Source organism: Myotis davidii, unplaced genomic scaffold, assembly GCF_000327345.1.
Source record: "Myotis davidii unplaced genomic scaffold, ASM32734v1 scaffold139, whole genome shotgun sequence".
NCBI lineage: Eukaryota > Metazoa > Chordata > Mammalia > Chiroptera > Vespertilionidae > Myotis > Myotis davidii.
In genome coordinates, this window is record NW_006290686.1 from 449,508 (window position 1) to 468,777 (window position 19,270).

Below are 19,270 nucleotides of genomic sequence, written 5' to 3' on the forward strand. Positions count from 1 at the left end.
TAGGTCTGTGAAATATGCTGTTGGTATTTTAATGGGAAGTGCGTTGAATTTATAGATTGCTTTGGGTAGTATGAACATTTTAATGATGTTGATTCTACCAATCCAAGAACATGGTATGTTCTTCCATCTGTTTATGTCTTCCTCTATCTCTTTTTTCAACGTCCTGTAGTTTTCTGAGTAGAGGTCTTTTACCTAACTAGAATATTCTTACTCTTAGTATAATCTTATTTCTAAATCTTTTGTACAAAATGCTAAGGTTTTCAGTAGAAAAAAATTTTGTTTAACTTTTCTTTTTGAGAATATATTAATCCGTTGTATTTTTATGAGTACCTGTCCTTTGCTTAATTATTTAATAAATGACATGTAAACTGTGGAAGAAAAATATGGTTTGCCTGTTTTCATAGGCAAAGGAAATTAGGAGTTTGGCTTTGTGTGGTAGGTAATAGGAAGCCATAGTCAAGAAGTTACTTGATAGACTAGATTAGAATCACATTGTGTATCTTGGAGTAGGAACTGTTGGAAATAAGGCAAGCCCCCAAAACCAGGGGTCCTGGTAGAACACGAAGCACCCTCGGGAGCCAGCAGCAAGGCACATGTCTTTACTTCTGTAGAAGGGTGCGTACCAACAGAGCCTGACCACATGTACACTGAGCAGTGGTCACTCAGTTTTTATTTCTGATGCAGGTAATCTGTCCCTCACTCTTGATTGGAGGAGCTTAGGCTCACAGTCTTGCACAATTGGCTAGAGGGGAAGGGGAGAGGTTGACCTTTGCTGTTTCAAAATGGCAGCCCCTATGGGAGCTGCAAGTCACGGGCCAAAATGTCAGCTGCCTGAACTCCCTTCTTTGACTGAAAAGATTACTTGTTTTTTCTCACAGAACAAGTAAGATCAAATTGGTAGATTAAGGGCAAATCATGTAGGAAATTGAAAATCAAAATGGGAAGTTGGAACTAGATACAAGAGGGATTAGGAAGGTTTTAACCAATTTCACATGTTCTGGGTTCTTAGCATGATGAAATTAGGTGGTTTATTTATTTGTGTGTTTTTTTTGTTGTTTTTTTAGGATATTTGCTACAGGTACCATCAGAACTATTTGTGTAATAGAGAAAGTTGAAATAGGGAGAAAATAATGGGAAGCCAAAAGAAATGAGGGTTGTCTATTGAACTGATATTGATAATATTTTGAAAGAAAACATGTTGGTGACAAATTGAGTTCATTCACATCCTCATGACTGAGTAATTGCCATACACTGTGTGCTAAGCATTGAGGAATCAGTGATGTGTAAAGATACAGTGTGGACCTCAAGAAACTTTGATTTTGTTAGAGTGAAGACAAGGCATGAATCAAAGATTTGCACCAGGATTTCCAACTTGGACAATTAGAAGAATATAGGGTACAAATTTGATAGGTAGATAGAGTTCATAGGTAAGGAGAGAAGCAGATGTAGGGGACAGGGCAAGATAATACAATGTTTGGGTCGGTAGATATAGCTCTACTAAGTAGATCTTAATAGATGGAAATACAAGTTTATGTATATAAAAATAAAAAATAGAGTTTCATCCTCACTGTTTACAATGCTGCAGATTATAAGAGCACATGTTTAACCTGTGTTTAGTCTTTGAGTCAGTATTTAGTTTGTCTTTTTTGATCACATAAAAATACATGACTTTTTCCCCTGTAAATTTTCTCTAGAGTCTAGGGTTATGTGAGTTTTGATGAGCATTTAACTACCTCTTTTTTATGTTTTTGATGAGTTTTTCCATCACACTAGTTACATAGATATATGATACTATGTTTGGGGGAATAGAGATTCTGATTTGTCTCAGTTAACTAGTTGGGAGAGGAATATTGATGGAGAAATTGATAGTGATATATTTAGGTTCTGAGTTTGGTACGTAGGTCCTCAGATTCTTAAAAGATATCTGCTATAAGAGTCAATTCTTAATATTCTATCATTCTAGGACAACTTGTAATTTACTATTCCAAGCCTTTATTTTCATTCTCATGACAGCCTTTATGTAATCTTAAGATGACATTGATTACATGTATTAATTATGTACAACATAAATAGTCAAATGTCACTAGTTCTTAACTCAGGCCTCCTTTTCTCCCCCCTTCTCTAAGGAACGACTACCAAAATCACTACAATCCCAATGACTTCCAAGCCCAATGTGATTGTTGTGCAAAAGACTACAGGAAAAGGAACGACCATTCAAGGCCTCCCGGGCAAAAATGTTGTCACAACATTGCTAAATGCTGGAGTAAGTAAGAGCTTGAACTGCAGACTCAGCAATACATTGAGGACTTGAAAGACCAGCTATATAAATATTTGCTTAAGAACTTCAGAACCTCACAATGACCAGAATGGCTTGATTTACCACCACTGTGATGTAATAACTGTTAAAACACCATCTACTGATGCCATTTTTCATAGTAATTTCTAAAACATGTTGCTTATAGTCTGGTTGCTTATGACCATAGTTTAGATACTTAGCTTGGTCCTGACAGAGGATTCCGCTGACTTAACTCCTGGGGGACATCTGTTAGAGGATATGTTGTTCCTGCATGTGGCCAATAGAGAGCGACCCAGTATTAGGCTGGGAAAAGAGAAATATTTGGGATTAAGACTAAATTAATTGACAGGGATTTGTTACTTTCATTTTTACCTTGGAGCTAGTAAAAAAATTTAAATAACATATTCAGTTATAGTTTTGTTTATTTATATAGGCAGTGGTTAAGAGGTTTGGAGTTAGATAACTAGAAGTCTCTCAGTGTCATAGTTTGACCTTGGCTAATTTATTCAACTTCTCTTATCCTTAATTTCCTCATTTGTGTGTTGGGGATGATAATCTCTTATCAGTGTCTTTTTTCATTAACTGGTAGCTGTTTGTGGAAAGTGCCTCGCACATAGGAAGTCCCTAATAAGTGTTTTTGTTTTGTTCTTTATTGTTATTACTCTTAGTACTTAACTGTTTAGGCTTGGTGATGTCCCTACTTTGCTTGAAAAAGAATGCTGTACTTCATTATAATAGATCTCTATTAGCTTCCTAGGCAGCACAGTCTTCACAGTGTTGACAGGGGTCCAGCATTAGTTTTTCATCATGTGGGAAGACATAGTTTGTTCCTATCCTGAGTTCACATAGTAAGCCAAAAGTAAAGCCACAGTTAGAATTTAGATTTTCAGAACCCTTTATAGTCTGATTTGTAGTTTCATAGAACTTGATATATAAGAGGGGTTGCCATGTAACCTAGGTCCTATGGTCATATAGGTCTAAGAGTTATTTGTGACTTGTAGCTGCTAGATATATGTTTGGCACAGGGCATGATAGTTACAAGAAGAAAAGAGTGTAAGACCAATCCTCTTTACCACATGTGTACACGCACCTGTATTTAACCACTTGCTCTCCTGTGCATGCTCACCCACACACCGGAAAAGCTTTTTAAAAAAATAGCCTGCTAGTTGATTTTGAATTGTCTTTTAATGGGTCATTATACTTGGACAAGGCCCGTCAAGCTATTTAAATAGATAGGCATGCCCAATTGTAAACCAGCAGTTCTTGGCAAATGAACTAAAGCTCTTTCCAGAGAATGCAGCTGTGAAGAGTATGTGTGTGTTAAAATAAGTAAGTGCACAATTGGCAGACACTTCATCTGTCTCTAGATAATTATAGCAGATAGTTAATCTTGTGATTTTTGTAATAATTTTGGCTCTTACGTTCATAGTGATTACCTTTTTGCCAGCTCAGCTGGGTACTTTGTTTTTACTGGCTGTTAAGTTTAGACGGACACATTTAATGACTAAAAATTAAGAAAAACCGATAAGGTGAAAAAATTCAGATCCTTTCCTTTTTATTTATGGACTTTAATTTTTAAAATTTTACTAATTTAGTAAAATCACTGTATTTGAATTAAATTTAGTTAAGTTTAAGTATTGATTTCATAAATTACTAGAAAATGGAACTTAAGAATAAAGCAGATGAAAATGTAGAAAATGGTGAAAAGTTAATGGGCTTATGCTATCCCGTCAATAAACTAAAGTGATATTAGTAACATACTAGTAATAAAACATGGGAAATGCCTTAAGTTCTTCCTTTGTATTTTCCCATGTAGCCTCAGAAAGAATGTTAAATCTTTGCTGATTTTATCTCTTGCCCATGTTTTTTCACATAGACATTATGCTATTTATCCTTGTAATTTATATTTGGGGACTTAGGCAGTTTATTTTATATATGTGCCTTTAGCTATTGGTATAATGCACAGTAATTTTATTACATGAATGTTCATTTTAGATAAATTAGAAAATAAAGATGAACATGGGGTGGGGTAAGACGTATAATTCCAACTCTATCATTGTTAACATTTCCATGTCCTATCTAATAATAGACAAACATGGTAATTGACCATACCTTCGCTACGCCTCCCATTGGCTAATCAGCGTGATATACAAATTAACCACCAACAAACATGGCGGCTAATTTGCGTACTGCAGGCGGAGCCGGCAGCGCACGACGCTGCCTGTGGGACCCGGGCCCGGACCCCTGACCTGGTGAGGCGGGGCCAGTAGCGCCCGACGCTGCCTGGGGGATCCGGACCTTGGATCTGTGACCTGGCGAGAGCAAAGCAGCAGAGAAGGGAGAGAGCCCAGGTGGCAGAGAAGGGAGGGAGCTGAGGGCTAAGCAGCGAAGGGAGGGAGTGAGGCAGCGGATAAGAGAGCAAAACCTGCCTAGGTGGGCTTCGCTCCCTTCTCTGCTTCGCTGCGGTCTCAGGAAGCCCTATTCTTGCAGGAATCTTCCTGCAATGGGCCTCTAGTCCTATATAATAAAAGCCCAGCGGCAGAATGACTGGTTGACCAGTTGTTATGATGCACACTGACCACCAGGGGGCAGATGCTCAACACAGGAGCTGCCCCCTGGTGGTCAGTACACTCCCACAGTGGGAGTGCTGCTCGGCTTACCACAGCAGGACTAGCTGCTCAGAGGGCAAGTCCATAGCCACTTGGCTGACCAGGATGAGCAGCGCTCCCACAGCAGGCCAATCACTGCAGGCCACACCCCCCACCAGTGCACAAATCCCATGCACTAGGCCTCTTGTATTTCTTTAATTTTCTGACTTCTAATATATGTAGTCTATGAATGAGACAGTATAATAGGTATTCTTATTCAGTAATTCTTTTAATTTACTCATCAGGAAATAATGCCTTCTTTGGATAGAAAGTCAGATGACTTCTAATATCATTTCAACTAAGTCTAGGATTTTTGATCACCTTGAAACATTGTACTTTATTCCACAATTTATAGTTCTTTTTCCCATTATCCTGATAAAATCTTTTCTGTGATTTTTCAGTAAAAGCACAGTTTTTATCATTTAAATGCTTATAAATCTCATATGTTACTGACTTCAATTTAGGGAGAAAAGACTATTCAGACAGTGCCAACGGGAGCAAAGCCAGCTATCATCACTGCTACAAGACCCATCACCAAAATGATTGTAACGCAACCAAAAGGAATAGGTTCCACAGTTCAACCAGCAGCTAAAATCATCCCAACAAAAATTGTTTATGGGCAGCAAGGGAAAACACAGGTATGCTGTAAGATATGGTGATTTTTCATGGCTCAGGTATATTTTAAATTCCTAAAATTCCAAAATAGAAATTTGAATGAAAAGATCAGTAATATTTTTTAAAAATTATTAAAAGTTATGACTACATGTGTATAATTATCCATCTGTTTTCAAACCCTTTGTTTCACTCCTCACACTTTAAAAAAATATCTAAATATTTGTATCTTTTTTTTATTTTTTTATTTTAATTTTTTTAATTTTTTATTACAAAGGGTATTACATATGTGTCCATCCCCCCCCTCCCCCCGCCCTAGACAGTCCCCTAGCCTCCTAAATATTTGTATCTTATTAAGAGCAAAGATTGGAGAAAATCCCCTTGGAATAAAATTTGTTGAAGTTATGTATTGTTATTTGAGGAGTATAATGTTGAGGAAGAATGGTAGTTATTTAGCAACTCTCAGAGAAAATTATTTACTTTTTATAAGCTAATAGGGCCTTTGAAAGCACTTTATTTACTTAAAAAATTTGCTTTACTTGAAACTTAAATAGTAGAGAAGCTAGTGATCTGTTCATTTTTTCTACTACTAAGGGAGCTTTTCTAGAAATTTGCTTGGGAAATTGAGGCTCAGGAATTAATCTTATGTTGCTGGACTGCTGTGTATTTTACATGATGTCTGAGAATATCAAAGGAAGCAAGGTAGCTTTGGTTGAGAAATGCTATTCTAGAATTTTTGTAAAAAATAGTAATTTACCTATAAAATAATAATTTGCGTTTAGAATGATTCCTTAGAATTATAGCTAAATAGTTTACTATCTAAACAAGTAAGTTTGATGATTAGAAGTAAGTCCAAATTGCCTTTAAGATTCAACTGGAACAATTTTATTTGTTCCATTATCTAAGTTGTATTATGTTTTCATTCTTGAATTCTTAGAAATGGGTTACTTAATAGAGTCTGAAAAGGTTTAAAATCTTATATGTGGGAGAAATAAAAAATAAATGTGGTGAGTTAACATTATTCCATGTACCCAATTGAAGTCAACTCCAAGAGTCCAAATTTTGAAGTAAAATGGTTCACTTTGAAAAGCTTTCTTCATTTCACTTGCTTTGGTATCTGTGGTTTTCACCTTTGCCAAGAGTTGATCTACCACATATTCCATATTGCTTCTAATAGTTGACTACATCATTGTTCCTTGGGGGATTTTTTCAAAGATGATTTGGGTTCCAAGCAAGTTTACTTTGTATACATGTGTCAGGAATTTCATTTGGTTACTAATGATAGAAAAACCAAAGAACAGTGACTTAAACAAATTAAGGTTTTATTTTTACTATGTTAATTAATGTTCAGACTGGTGAAATCTGGAACTGTTATTGTGACACAAAAATTCCACTGGGAATCTAGGCTTTTTGTATCTTTCTTGTGACTCATTTCTAATATATAGCCTAGATTGTAAAATGACTCCTGACTACATCATAAGCAAGGAAAAAGAGGGGCAGATGCTCTTGTTAGAATCATGGCTGTTATATGGCATGTACCACTTAAAATGTTTTATGTAGCCGAACCGGTTTGGCTCAGTGGATAGAGCGTCGGCCTGCGGACTGAAAGGTCCCAGGTTCGATTCCGGTCAAGGGCATGTACCTGGGTTGCGGGCACATCCCCGGTAGGAGGTGTGCAAGAGGCAGCTGATCGATGTTTCTCTCTCATCGATGTTTCTAACCCTCTATCTCTCTCCCTTCCTCTCTGTAAAAAATCAATAAAATATATTTTTAAAAAAATGTTTTATGTAGCTTGACTATAATTTGCTCATAGATTGAATTAGTCTTTGATGAACAATGTTGTGCCCAAAACATAGTAAATGTAACGAATGCTGTTTTGTACACCAAAGAAATATTATTGTTCATGACATAGAAGTTTAACATTTTAAATAGTGCTCTAAAATTTGAACTTGGTATATTTCTGCTTTTCTCCTAGGTTCTTATTAAACCCAAACCAGTGACATTTCAAGCCACAGTTGTTAGTGAACAAACAAGGCAGCTGGTCACAGAAACATTACAGCAAGCATCCAGGGTGGCAGAGGCCAGTAATTCTTCTATTCAGGAGGGAAAAGAAGAACCACAAAGTTATACAGATAGTTCCTCTTCTACAGAGTCCTCCCAAAGTTCCCAAGGTGAGATTCATTTTATATAATTACTGCTGACAATAGTGCCCTAGTTCCAGAATAGTTGCATCTAGAAATTTTAAATAAATATGGTTTGATTTGTCACTTCTTTTGATTTTATTTTCTTTTGTTTCATATGTAATTAGTGAGCTGAAGTTTTGTTTTTGGTAAGGCCTACCATTCTTTACTGCATGGCATATGTTCATCAAATAATTGGTAAACTTAGGATAATGATTTTGACAGGTAGGTATTACAAACTGCTTAGAGCTATGATTCCTCCCTCCTGTTTTCTTTGGGTAGGTAGAAGTATGCAAGAAAGTGAATATACCTTTTGAAATGGTTGTTGCGGAATCTTGAGAAAGAGTCAAGGTGGCCAGAGGTAGGCTACAAGTGGGCTGTAAGTAGGCTGTCATGCATTGCAGTTTGCATGGGACAAATCCTAGTTTATGTCTGTTCTAGCATTATTATTAATAGCATTCCCTTTCATTCTCAAAGGTATCCCAGTTTAGATAATAATTATATGACTCCTAATTATAAGGAAGGGGCTATGAAGCCATAATTCATAGTAGGGAAGCTTTTTGTTTTCAGTGCTGTTTTAATTATGTTCTTCTAGGAAGTCACTTGAAAGATCATGATCATAATCTTCGAGACCTTCTACAAATCTCATACTCAGTTACCTTAAATCACTCTTACTGTCAGGCAGTATCTTATGCCCATGCTTATGCACTCTGATGCATCTAAGCAAAGCTGTTTATATTCCCTTGGTCATTCCTAGTCACTCTATTTCTCTCCCTGACTTCCCATTATCCTTTCTGGAGTGCTTTGTTAGCACTTTTCTAATATAGATTCTTCATATTGTGCAAACACTTCATTATTTGTTAGTTTATTCTATGTACTAAGCATTATGTTAGACCCTAGAAAGGCTGAGTAAAATATAGTTCTTGCTCGTTAGGAGCTTAAACTCTAGAGTAGGGGATTAAAAAAAATTAAATGTGCAACTTCAGTGTAAGAATTTTATTAGTAACAAAATGTTATTACTAATAAAAATACCAAATGCTGAAAGTTCATACTCCAGTGAGGAGCAGATGAGAAAGACTCATGAAGAAGTAGCATTTGAAATGGTCTTTGAAAACTCATCAATTCAAAGTAAATAAAAAAGTCGATTTTAACAAATGAACACTATGTCACTCATTTTATAAAATACATAAAATATTTAGCTTATGCATTGGTTCTAAAAGGGGGACATGAATATATATATTCTATATAATAAAAGTGTAATATGCTAAGTGTCTGATCTATTGGTCGACCTCGACCAGTCATTATAGCATGCACTGACCACCAGGGGGCAGATGCTCCTACCCGTAGGTTAGCTTGCTGCTGGGGTTTGGCCGATTGGGACTGGGCGAGAGGGCTGGACATGCCCTGGAGCCGTCCCACAGTCCCTCCCTGGCCGGCCAACCTCCTGTGGTCCCTCCCCAGCTGACCAACCCCCACGGGCCCTGATGGGAACTGGGTGAGCTGGCCCCAGTTGGCCCCATCGCTGGCCAGGCCGGGGGGGAGGGGGATGGGACCCCACTTGTGCACAAATTTGTGCACTGGGTCTCTAGAGCAGTGATTCTCAACCTTCTGGCCCTTTAAATACAGTTATGCGCAAGTAGCTCGCTGCTGCTTGCCTCAGCTGGCCGCCTGGCCCACTGCCGCTCGTAGCTCTCTGCCCGCTCGTAGCTCTCTGCCCGCTCATAGCTCACTGCCCCGCCCTCCTGCTGTTGGTCGTTACATGTCACAGCATAACAACCATTTGCATATTACTTCCTTATTATATAGGATAATCTCAGATGATCTTTTAAAATTGTTCTTCTTTTCCTAAGAGAGCCCTAAATCAATCAGTACTTTCCAAACATGTCACTTCATTAGTGAGTCTTCAGTTGTCATTCTAAGAATGGTGCAAGAGTTTGGCTATTTCTAGATGTGATTGAGTATAAGGTTTTTCTGCTCTGATCTATTATAATATAAGCATCATCATCTGTTTTTATTTATTAGTTTTCTTTCATTTTGTATTTTAAAAAATATTCTGTAATACAGACATACTTTATAGTTCAAGACTAAGCATATCTAATGTAATTGAATATAAAGCCAGTTTTTATAATCTGCATTTACCCTTCTTCCCATATCCTTGTATAGCTCTTTAGTACATACTCACAAAGACAAGGTGTTGGGAATATATATGCTGTGATTTAAAGAGAAAGGGATAGCCCTAACTGGTTTGGCACAGTGGATAGAGCGTCGGCCTGCGGACTGAAAGGTCCCAGGTTCGATTCTGGTCAAGGGCATGTACCTTGGTTGCGGGCACATCCACAGTGGGAGGTGTGCAGGAGGCAGCTGATCAATGTTTCTCTCTCATCAATGTTTCTAACTCTCTATCCCTCTCCTTCCTCTCTGTAAAAAATGAATAAAATATATTTTAAAAAAATAAAAATAAAAAATAAAGAGAAAGGGATAAATGATTGAGTCAGTCTAAAATTGTGCTGTTTTGAGTATTTGAGTGCTATAACTGCTAGGAATCTAAGCACTACTTAGATGTCCATTTTTCTTTTATATTGCTTTTGTGGTTTTTAGTGCCACCTCCTCCCCACCCCGCAAATAGCAACATTTTTTAATGTAATTTAAGATAGGAGAAAGTAGCAGGAAGAGTAAAAAGAACTCCTGTGTATACTCTTTATCTAGATTCACCACTAGTTTACATTTTGCCCTGTTAGCTTTGTTGTTGCTTCTCTAACTAAACCCCTCCATCCCCCCCCACCCCATTTGAGAACAAGTTATAGATATCATGTCCTTTACCCCTAAATACTTACATTTGTAGGTTCATATTTCTTAAGGGTTAGTCTATTCATAACTAAAATGCAGTTATCAAAATCAAGAAATTTAAAGCTATGATTTTATAATCTATAGTCCATTCAAATGTCATCAATTGTCTAATAATATTCTTTATACTTTTTTCTTCAGTCCACAATCTAATTCAAGACTGCATTGCATTTAGTTGCATTTAATTATCATGGCTCTTCATTTTCCTTTAACTTTAGTCAATCCTTCAGCCTTTCTTTGTGTTTCTTGATCTTGACATTTTTGAAGAGTATAGAGCAGTTACTTTGTAGAATGTTCTTCTGTTGTTTTGTCTGATGTTTGCTCTTGATTAAATTCAGCAAGAATTCCACAGATATGATATTGTGTCCTTAATTTTATCTCATTAGTAGGCACATGATGTTAGTTTGTCCCTATATTGATGTTAATTTAATGTTGATCAATTGGCTGAGGTGATATCTTCCCCATTTGTGAGGAGATACTTTGAAACTATATAAATATTATGTTCCTCGTTAAACATTTATCTTCTAGTTTTAGCATCCATTGATGATTTTCTAAAGTTCATTATTTGTATATTTGATAGTTGGCATTCTACTGTAAAAATAAATCAACCTTTTTTTTGATTTCAGATGTTTTTCTGATGATTTGTCTTACACAAGTCCTGGAAATAAGGATATTTCTTATGCCAGGGGAATTTTTTTATTCTACTTATAGTTTCTAACTTTTCCCATTATCTCCCACCCCCAAGGAGGTGAGGAATAAATCAAAGTTAAGCAAAGCATACTTACTGCATAACTTTTCAGAGCTGTTATGTGCTAATATGAGGAGTGCAGTATATAATGTAAAATGCTCCGCAACTTTTTTGACCATGGGACCCTTTTTTTGTAGAACATCTTGAGAAATTAATGTTCTCTGGAACATTTTGGGTGATGCTGTCTAGACAATTAAATACTATGAAGGCCTTAGACTTTATGACAATACTTCAGAGGGAAGGTACATGTTACATCGTAAAAGGGATGTAGACATCTTGGGTTTAGTTTAGAAGAGATGGTTTAGTTGGGTAAGGCATCTGGGAATCATTTTATATGAGGAATGGTTAGTGAAGACAGACCATTTATCATGGAGAAGAGATGATGAAGATTGAGTTGGGTCAGGGGAACATGGAGATATCATCAGTTATCTTGAGGAAGAGGAAAAAGAATAGGTCTGTATAGATACATGGGTGGAAACTAGAACCATTGGGTAGAAGTAACAGAAAAACCTGCTTCCACTCCATTAAAGAAAATTTTCTAATTGTTATATTGTGCAGAGTTGGGAAGGAAACTGTTTTAGAAAGTAGTGAGTTCTCTGGTGGTGGAGTTCCTGGACTGGCGGTGGTACTTTGTGAAGATTATAGCATACAATTGCTGAGAGCATTAAATGAACTTTTAAATCTTTTCTGGCTGACAGGTCTTATGATATTATGAAAATGTGATATAGGCATTTTATAGTAAAGACATAGAAACATTCTTTCATAGAGATGTCTGAGTCTGCCTTTGGATACAGTGTGTATCTCTAGTACAAAACATGTGGTAGTTATTTAATAAATACTTGCTAAGTAATTTGTCGGGAAAGATATCTGAGGGTTAGCAGGCCACCATCTTCAAGAGATATAGGGTCATTTAAAAAAATAGCCTTCCCAAAGAAAACAAAATCAACATACAATAGATCTGGAATTTTTAATTACCATTTAAAAACTGTATACCTCCCCTACACCCCACACCCCTTCAAAAAAAAATAATAACAATACTGGGTAGAATATGTACAACACCAGGGATGCATAATTTCCATTAAACCTTCAAAAAATTCTACAAGATGGGTGCACATCACATAATCAAATGGTACTGTGAAATCAGATTCCTGGTACCTCAGTCATTATTTTCGGACCCCAGCATCAGACTTGATAGGCAGTAGATTTATCAGACTAAACATAAGCCAAAGGTAGAGAGGAAAATCACTCAAGAAATGGTTTTCACATCGAGGTTCACTCTCTCATTCTGCCATAGATGTTGGGGTTGTTTCGGTAATACTTTGTGATGGTCAGCTACTCTTTCTGAGTATGGACAGAGAGTGAGCAATCTCCCCAGTCTCTATGGGATGATGTTATTTGTGATGATGTCCCTGATAGGTGTTCCCATGTGGAAATTTGTGTTCCTTCTCTAGTCTCTACCATATCCCTCTACAAATGAAGTCCTTGCTTTCTTCTAGATAATCGATGTATATGGAGTGGAGTTGCCAAGTCATTCTTTGCCTATAGGTCCTCTCATCCAACCAAGGGGTACTTATATCATCAATGGAATTTTTTAAATTTGAGAACTTAGGTTATATAAAAAGAATGATTCCCTAATATAATTCTCTTAAGTTTAAGTTCTATATATCTACTTAGAATGACTAAAGAAAAATGGTTATATGCTTCACATAGCATTTGGTATTCCGGGATAGTATCCTTTAATTTTCTAGATTTTGGAGGAAGTTTAATGGAAGTTATACATCCTTCATATACCTTATGTCCTACCCATTTGGGTGTGTGTGTGTGTGTGTGTGTGTGTATAATAACTTATTAATCTTAATTAAAAATTCCAGATTTATTGTAAACTGATTGTTTTCTTTGAGAAGACTATTGGTTTATTTTTATCTCTCTCTTTTTTTTAAGAGTTGTTTCCTCTGCCCCAACCTTTTGGGACAAATTTGTGGATTTCAAAAATATAATAGTCCTAGAAGGTCAAACTTATGTTGCATTTATTCTTGTTTGGGGAACTACATGAATTCTTTTTATTATTCTGTGATGCTTTCACTGACCATTCCAATTCAAAGTAGACTTTTTCTTTCTATGTATTCATCTTATTTGCCCTAATCATTTGGTTTTACCCCAAAATACAAAGCTATTTGTATATCTTTATTTTATGTCTCTTTCATTATATAATCCAAACTTGGGAGTAGGGATCATGCCTTTATATATCTTGCATAATTTTCTGTGTGGTGTTTTGGACAAAGGAGTTTAGGAACTTAACAGTAGTCTAGTCCAATCTGCTTATTCTGTAGATAGAAAACTCATAAATAGTTTGTTGCTCGATTTGATGCACATTTAGTATTTACATGCATACCAGTATAGCATGAATATAATAAACCTTGAATTAGGGTGTAATTTCATTTGAAACTAACAAAAAGTCTTAGAATGGAGGACTTTCAGGCTACCACTACCACAACAATATTTCTATTGCACTTCATAGTTTACAGAGCTCTTTCACATATATGATTTTGTTATATCCTCAGATCTTCAGAAATTCTGTGAGGTAGAGAGGTGATTTTATTGTTGCCATAATTAAGTAATGATACTAAGACCCAAAGAACCAACTTGCTAATAATTGATAGAGCTGAGGCTGTAACCTAAGAGTTTGAATTCCAAGTGTTGTATGTGTCCTATTATATCAGGTTGCTTCTAGATTATCTATCCAGTCCTGTTGTTAGTGGACAAGATTACCTTTCAATAAATCAGTCATTCAGTAAGTGTTGACTGAATGCTGAGGTTGTAATACAGAGCACATTTTCAGCTGCATTTGGGAAAATAAGACTCCTATAGCATTTGTTCTTACACAAATATATACCCACTTACACAAGTACTCACCTATTTATTATAACAGTTATCACATTGAATTGTAACTTGTCTTTTTTACATGTCTGTCTCCCCAACCAGATTGTGTGCTTCTTGAGAATCCTCTGATTATTCTTTGAGCTCCTTTGTATCCTCAATGCCAAATATAGACTCTGGCACATAGGTGCCTAGTTTGTTCAGTTAATGAATGAATAATTCTGTGAATTCAGACATGAAAGACATTTGCCCTCTGGGGGCTTACAAGTCTTCTTGGGGAGATAAAGCATGAAGTTTACAATAAATACAAAGATTTTTAAAAAGCAAATTGTTTTTTTTTAAGAGAAACTTTGTTTATAGGGTTTGTTTTTTTTTAACTAATATAAAACAGATTCCCAGCCTGTAGTTCATGTAATTGCTTCCCGGCGTCAGGATTGGTCAGAACATGAGATTGCAATGGAGACTAGCCCCACCATAATTTATCAGGATGTATCCAGTGAATCACAATCAGCTACTTCAACAATCAAAGCTCTGTTAGAACTCCAACAGACAACAGGTATGAACTCACATGCTCAATTGAATGAAGCATGTTTTCTCTAGAGATGGGTTGTGCTAAACTACTACCACTGTTCTATTTTCTTTGTTATTTGAGCACATTTCCCCCCTCTGGACTTGTCTATAATCATTGGTGCAGTCTTCTTACTTGTCAGTTCATTAAGATGTGCACAGTAGCACTGAAGGATAGATATATTCAGTAGGAAGGTAGAAAAAAATGGCAGAGCTTTCTTCTCTGTCTACTGACTTAAGTGGACAATCCTGTTGCTCTTCTCACCAGAAAGGAGTAGGTCTGTTACTTCTAAGTGGAAAGATAGATACAGGACACCAGCTCTATTCAAAAATAGTAGGAGGCAGATTGAAGGGCCTGTCATCCTCCTTGATATTGGTGGGACAGTTTTATGTTCATAAAACACCATTAATGGCCCTTTCTAGCATTCTGATTTGTTTTAATTTTATCTTCATATTTCTTTATATAATTTACTTACTTGAACTTCCATGCAAAGCTATCCTCACAAGATTCTGTCAGTATTTCTAGTTACTAAATATCTTCAATGAACTAGGCAAAACCTGTGTTATAAATACTGACCTCTCTATTATAATAGGTCAAAGATTGTCAGAGTATTTAAGGGACCTTAGCAATGATCTCATCCAACACTTTCATTTTATGGATAAGTAAACTGAAACTAGAGAGGTTACCCAGTAGGTTAGTGGCAGAGTGAGATTCAATGTCTTGATTCCTAGTTCAATGTCCTTTCTACTTATAGAGCGACTTCTGTATTCTTTTGGCTTTGTTTTGCTTTCTTTGTTTAAATGATTATCTTGATTTTGTCACATTATATGCTTTGTGCAAATAATCTGAATGATCATTCAGTGGACTTGATTATTGGTTACTACTCTTTGTTGTGACATCCACTCTACACTACCCCAAGAATACTAGTATTTAATGTAAGTCTTTGGTTAACATTTTAAAATATTGATATTATTTTTAGCCTTAGTCATTTCCTCAGCTCCTTGTTTTTTACATACTCAGCCATTTTCATTAATGCCTTATAAGAAGGTAGAAACTGAATGAGTAGATTCTGTGGAAAAAGTGATAAGATAGAAAAATAAATCTGTCCACAGAAACCATTCCTGATTCTAGACTATTCCAGAAGACATTTTTTTTTTTTTTTGCAGGAACACAGAAGCCATTTTTTCTAATGTTGAAAATTTTTATTTTTTAAAAGTCATTAAAAATACTATAATCTTTCTTTAGAGATTACCTTAAAATTTTAACAGAACAAATTAAACTGATCACTGAGTTGTGTAATTCAGGGTAGATGTGCCTGAGTGGAAATCATGCTATGTACTGCTTATTCACCCTTTGTTTTCAGGTTGGTGAACTCAAAGATACCAGGGACTCCCTTGAAGAAGGGTAAAGAAAATGTTGGAAGGGAAATGTGTATAAGGGAAACAGAACCAGTTGTCTGGCCTAATGATATTAGGGGCGATTTTACTCTGATTGCATTTGAGTCCTTTTTGCTAGGCTTTTGGGTATGATTGCACAAGTTGTGGACTCTATACCCTTGCACAGCAGTCTGATTTTTCCTTTTCAACTCATTGTCTCCTTAGTCACTGCCAGTGTGGCACCCCAGAGGTCTGGTTCATTATTCCCATGGACAACTCTGGTTTGGGTACTTGTTTGTAATAAAAGTTAACTTTTCCCCTGACTTTTTTATGCAGTAAAGGAAAAATTGGAATCTAAACCAAGACAGCCTACTATTGACTTGAGTCAAATGGCAGTGCCTATTCAGATGACCCAGGAAAAGAGACATTCTCCGGAGAGTCCATCAATTGCTGTAGTAGAGTCAGAACTCGTTGCTGAATACATCACTACAGGTAGGTGTCCTTTTAAAAAGTAGTATTAAGGTAGGAGAGCTACCTTTCTGCATTTCATAGGGTGGTTGTTTGGGGGAGAATACATTTTTTACATTTCCAGATCTTTTTCAGTTTGCTCTGAGAGCAAATTCACTTTGTCCTTGGGATTACTCTTTTATGACTAGGGGTTGGGGAGAGGTGGGTAATAGGTTGCTACAGTTTGCAAGTAATATAAAACTGCAAGTTGGCCATAAATAATATCTGTGACTATAGGGTAACACTTTTAGAGAGAGGATAAATATTTTTTTATCTAGAGATAAACATTTTTTATGCATCTGAACTTTTTAATTTTGGAGGAGGGGGAGAGATGGATCAAGGGAGAAAGAAGGTAGAAAATCCAATCCTTTTTTAATGCAAAGGAAAAAAATGTGGAAATTTTTAAGTTATTATAAATACTTACGAGTTCTGGTGGAAAGTGAATTAGGTATTTGTTTAAAATACAGCCTGGAAGCAAAATACTAATGAGATTTTTGGATGTTGTATATAGAGAATGGAGCAGGAAGGATAATAGATTCTTTCAGATGCTGGTGAAACCACACCTGGAATACTGCTTTCTGTTTTGGACACTTCATTACCTTGAGATTTGAAATAGTTCAGAGAGTAGTAATGTGAATAATTCAGGGTTAGAAGAGAGGACTTATGAGGCACTATGTAAAGAACACCTGTCTTAAGTATTCCTTAGCAGTGATTAAAAGAGAACATAAAGTTAAAAATATTTGAAGGATCTAAATACTGAAGCAGAAAGGGAATTCTTTGGCTTCATTTTAGAAGATATTAAGACTAATGGGTTAAAATTGCCAAATGGAAAATCCATTTAAAGATTATGGAAAGCCATCTAGCATTTACTTCAGAGATATTTAGCAGAAAGCTAAATAAAGCAGAGGGCAATATGTTAGGGAATCAGTATTGACCTTGGTATAGACTAGATTATCATAAATAGATGAAAAGACCTATGATTTCTTCCCATACTTATCCTTTTCAGAATGCAGTGATGAGGGGACAGAGGTTGCTTTTCCCCTTCTAGGTGAGTGGTGTGCATCCATTTGTTGTATAACCAAAGGTAAAAGATGATTGTTTGGGGGAGAACCACTTCAATGTATACGCTCTACTCTGATCTGGTAGAGGAAAGGAAAGCTCCAATCAGTGAAAGAAAGGAAGAGAGATCTTCTTTTTGCAGAATAGTGGGATTTTTTCTCAGAAATAAACAATTTGATATTGGGGGAAAAAAGAGTTCTTTAAAGAAATAAGTGAGTTTATGTTATGTATTTGGCCCAGTTAAGCTGTTTTCCAATGTTCACCCTGGGGCCTCCTTCCAGATGTAGGCATACTAGTATGTACATACAGCAACAATAGAAAAATACATTTTTGAGTATAGATAGAAAGTATTATAGAAATAAAGCTTGTTTATATTTCACTGGATAGTTTTAAAGTTCTGTACTTATAACACATAAATGGCATTTTTACATTGATTTCTGTAGTGATCATCTTACACTTGGATACCCCACTGATGACTTTTCTAAGTATGAAACCACTACTACTTGAAATTGTAGATCAAGATATATGAGCATTAGCTCTCGCCAGTTTGGCTCAGTGGATAGAGCGTCAGCCTGCGGACTGAAGGGTCCCAGGTTTGATTCCAGTCAAAGGCGCATGCCCAGGTTGCGGGCTTGATCCCCAGTAGGGGGCATTCAGGAGGCAGCTGATCAATGAGTCCCTCTCGTCATTGATGTTTCTATCTCTCCCTCTCCTTTCCTCTCTGAAATCAATAAAAATATACTTAAAAAATATATATATGAGCATTAGAATCATGGATTATGGAGTTTTCATATTCTCAAATTCTTAGCTCATTTTCTAGAATTCTTTACTCTGTTCCTGATTCAGAAAGTTGGTTTCTCAGTAAATATAAGCATTTTTAAAGCTGTGTAGAATAAGAAGCAGTGAATGTTTGTACTGTTTAAAATGTTGAAATTCAGGCTGGTAAAATATGATCGATTGGCATCAATATAGATAGATTACTACATGGGATCTTTGTAGCAAAAAAAAAAAGTGGGGTTATTTCAATGTATACTCTTATTTGGGTCAGATGAGCTAAGAGAAGATGTATTATTTTGTTAACTCTATATTTTAGTACTTAACAACTTAAGGAATGTTTTCAATCCATTACTTCATTTGGTCCCCTTCTAGGTAGAAACAAATTATTATTATCCCATTAAAAAACAAAAATCAAACAAACCAACAAAATCTCTTAAGTTTTAGAGGTTAAATAAAGTTTACATGACCTCTTCAAATTCCCATAGCTGGTTGGTGGCAGCGTGGGGCAGAATCCAGGTGTGACTCTTAGTGATGACACTCTCTGCAGTATCATCTTGACCTCTTACAGCTTTAGGAACTGTAAGGCTATCTAATCTAGTAAAAGAGAAACATGCAAATTGACTGTACCTTCGCTATGTCCCAAACCACGCCCACCAGCCAATTAGAGCAAATTAACCCAACCAAGATGGCAGCCGGCAGCCACGGAGCTGAAGCAAGCAGGAGGCTTGGTTGCCCCGGCGATGGAGGAAGCCAAGCTTCCCGCCTGCCCTGGCCAGCT

The 19,270-nt window shown here is 36.4% G+C and overlaps 1 protein-coding gene across 9 annotated transcripts in view; it reads left to right on the forward strand.

The window, feature by feature from the left end:
* Nucleotides 1-19,270, forward strand: part of EMSY (EMSY, BRCA2-interacting transcriptional repressor) — an 82,398-nt gene that overhangs the window by 53,563 nt on the left and 9,565 nt on the right. For 6 of the 9 annotated variants that reach the window (XM_006763831.2, XM_006763824.2, XM_006763823.2 and 3 more), the window contains 6 exons: nucleotides 2,127-2,263; nucleotides 5,409-5,582; nucleotides 7,532-7,727; nucleotides 14,597-14,761; nucleotides 16,486-16,641; nucleotides 17,663-17,704. In XM_006763831.2, coding sequence (XP_006763894.1) covers nucleotides 2,127-2,263; nucleotides 5,409-5,582; nucleotides 7,532-7,727; nucleotides 14,597-14,761; nucleotides 16,486-16,641; nucleotides 17,663-17,704 — 870 coding nt within the window. The remainder of the gene's footprint in view (nucleotides 1-2,126; nucleotides 2,264-5,408; nucleotides 5,583-7,531; nucleotides 7,728-14,596; nucleotides 14,762-16,485; nucleotides 16,642-17,662; nucleotides 17,705-19,270) is intronic. The other 3 variants (XM_006763825.2, XM_006763830.2, XM_006763829.2) reach the window with 2 other exon arrangements.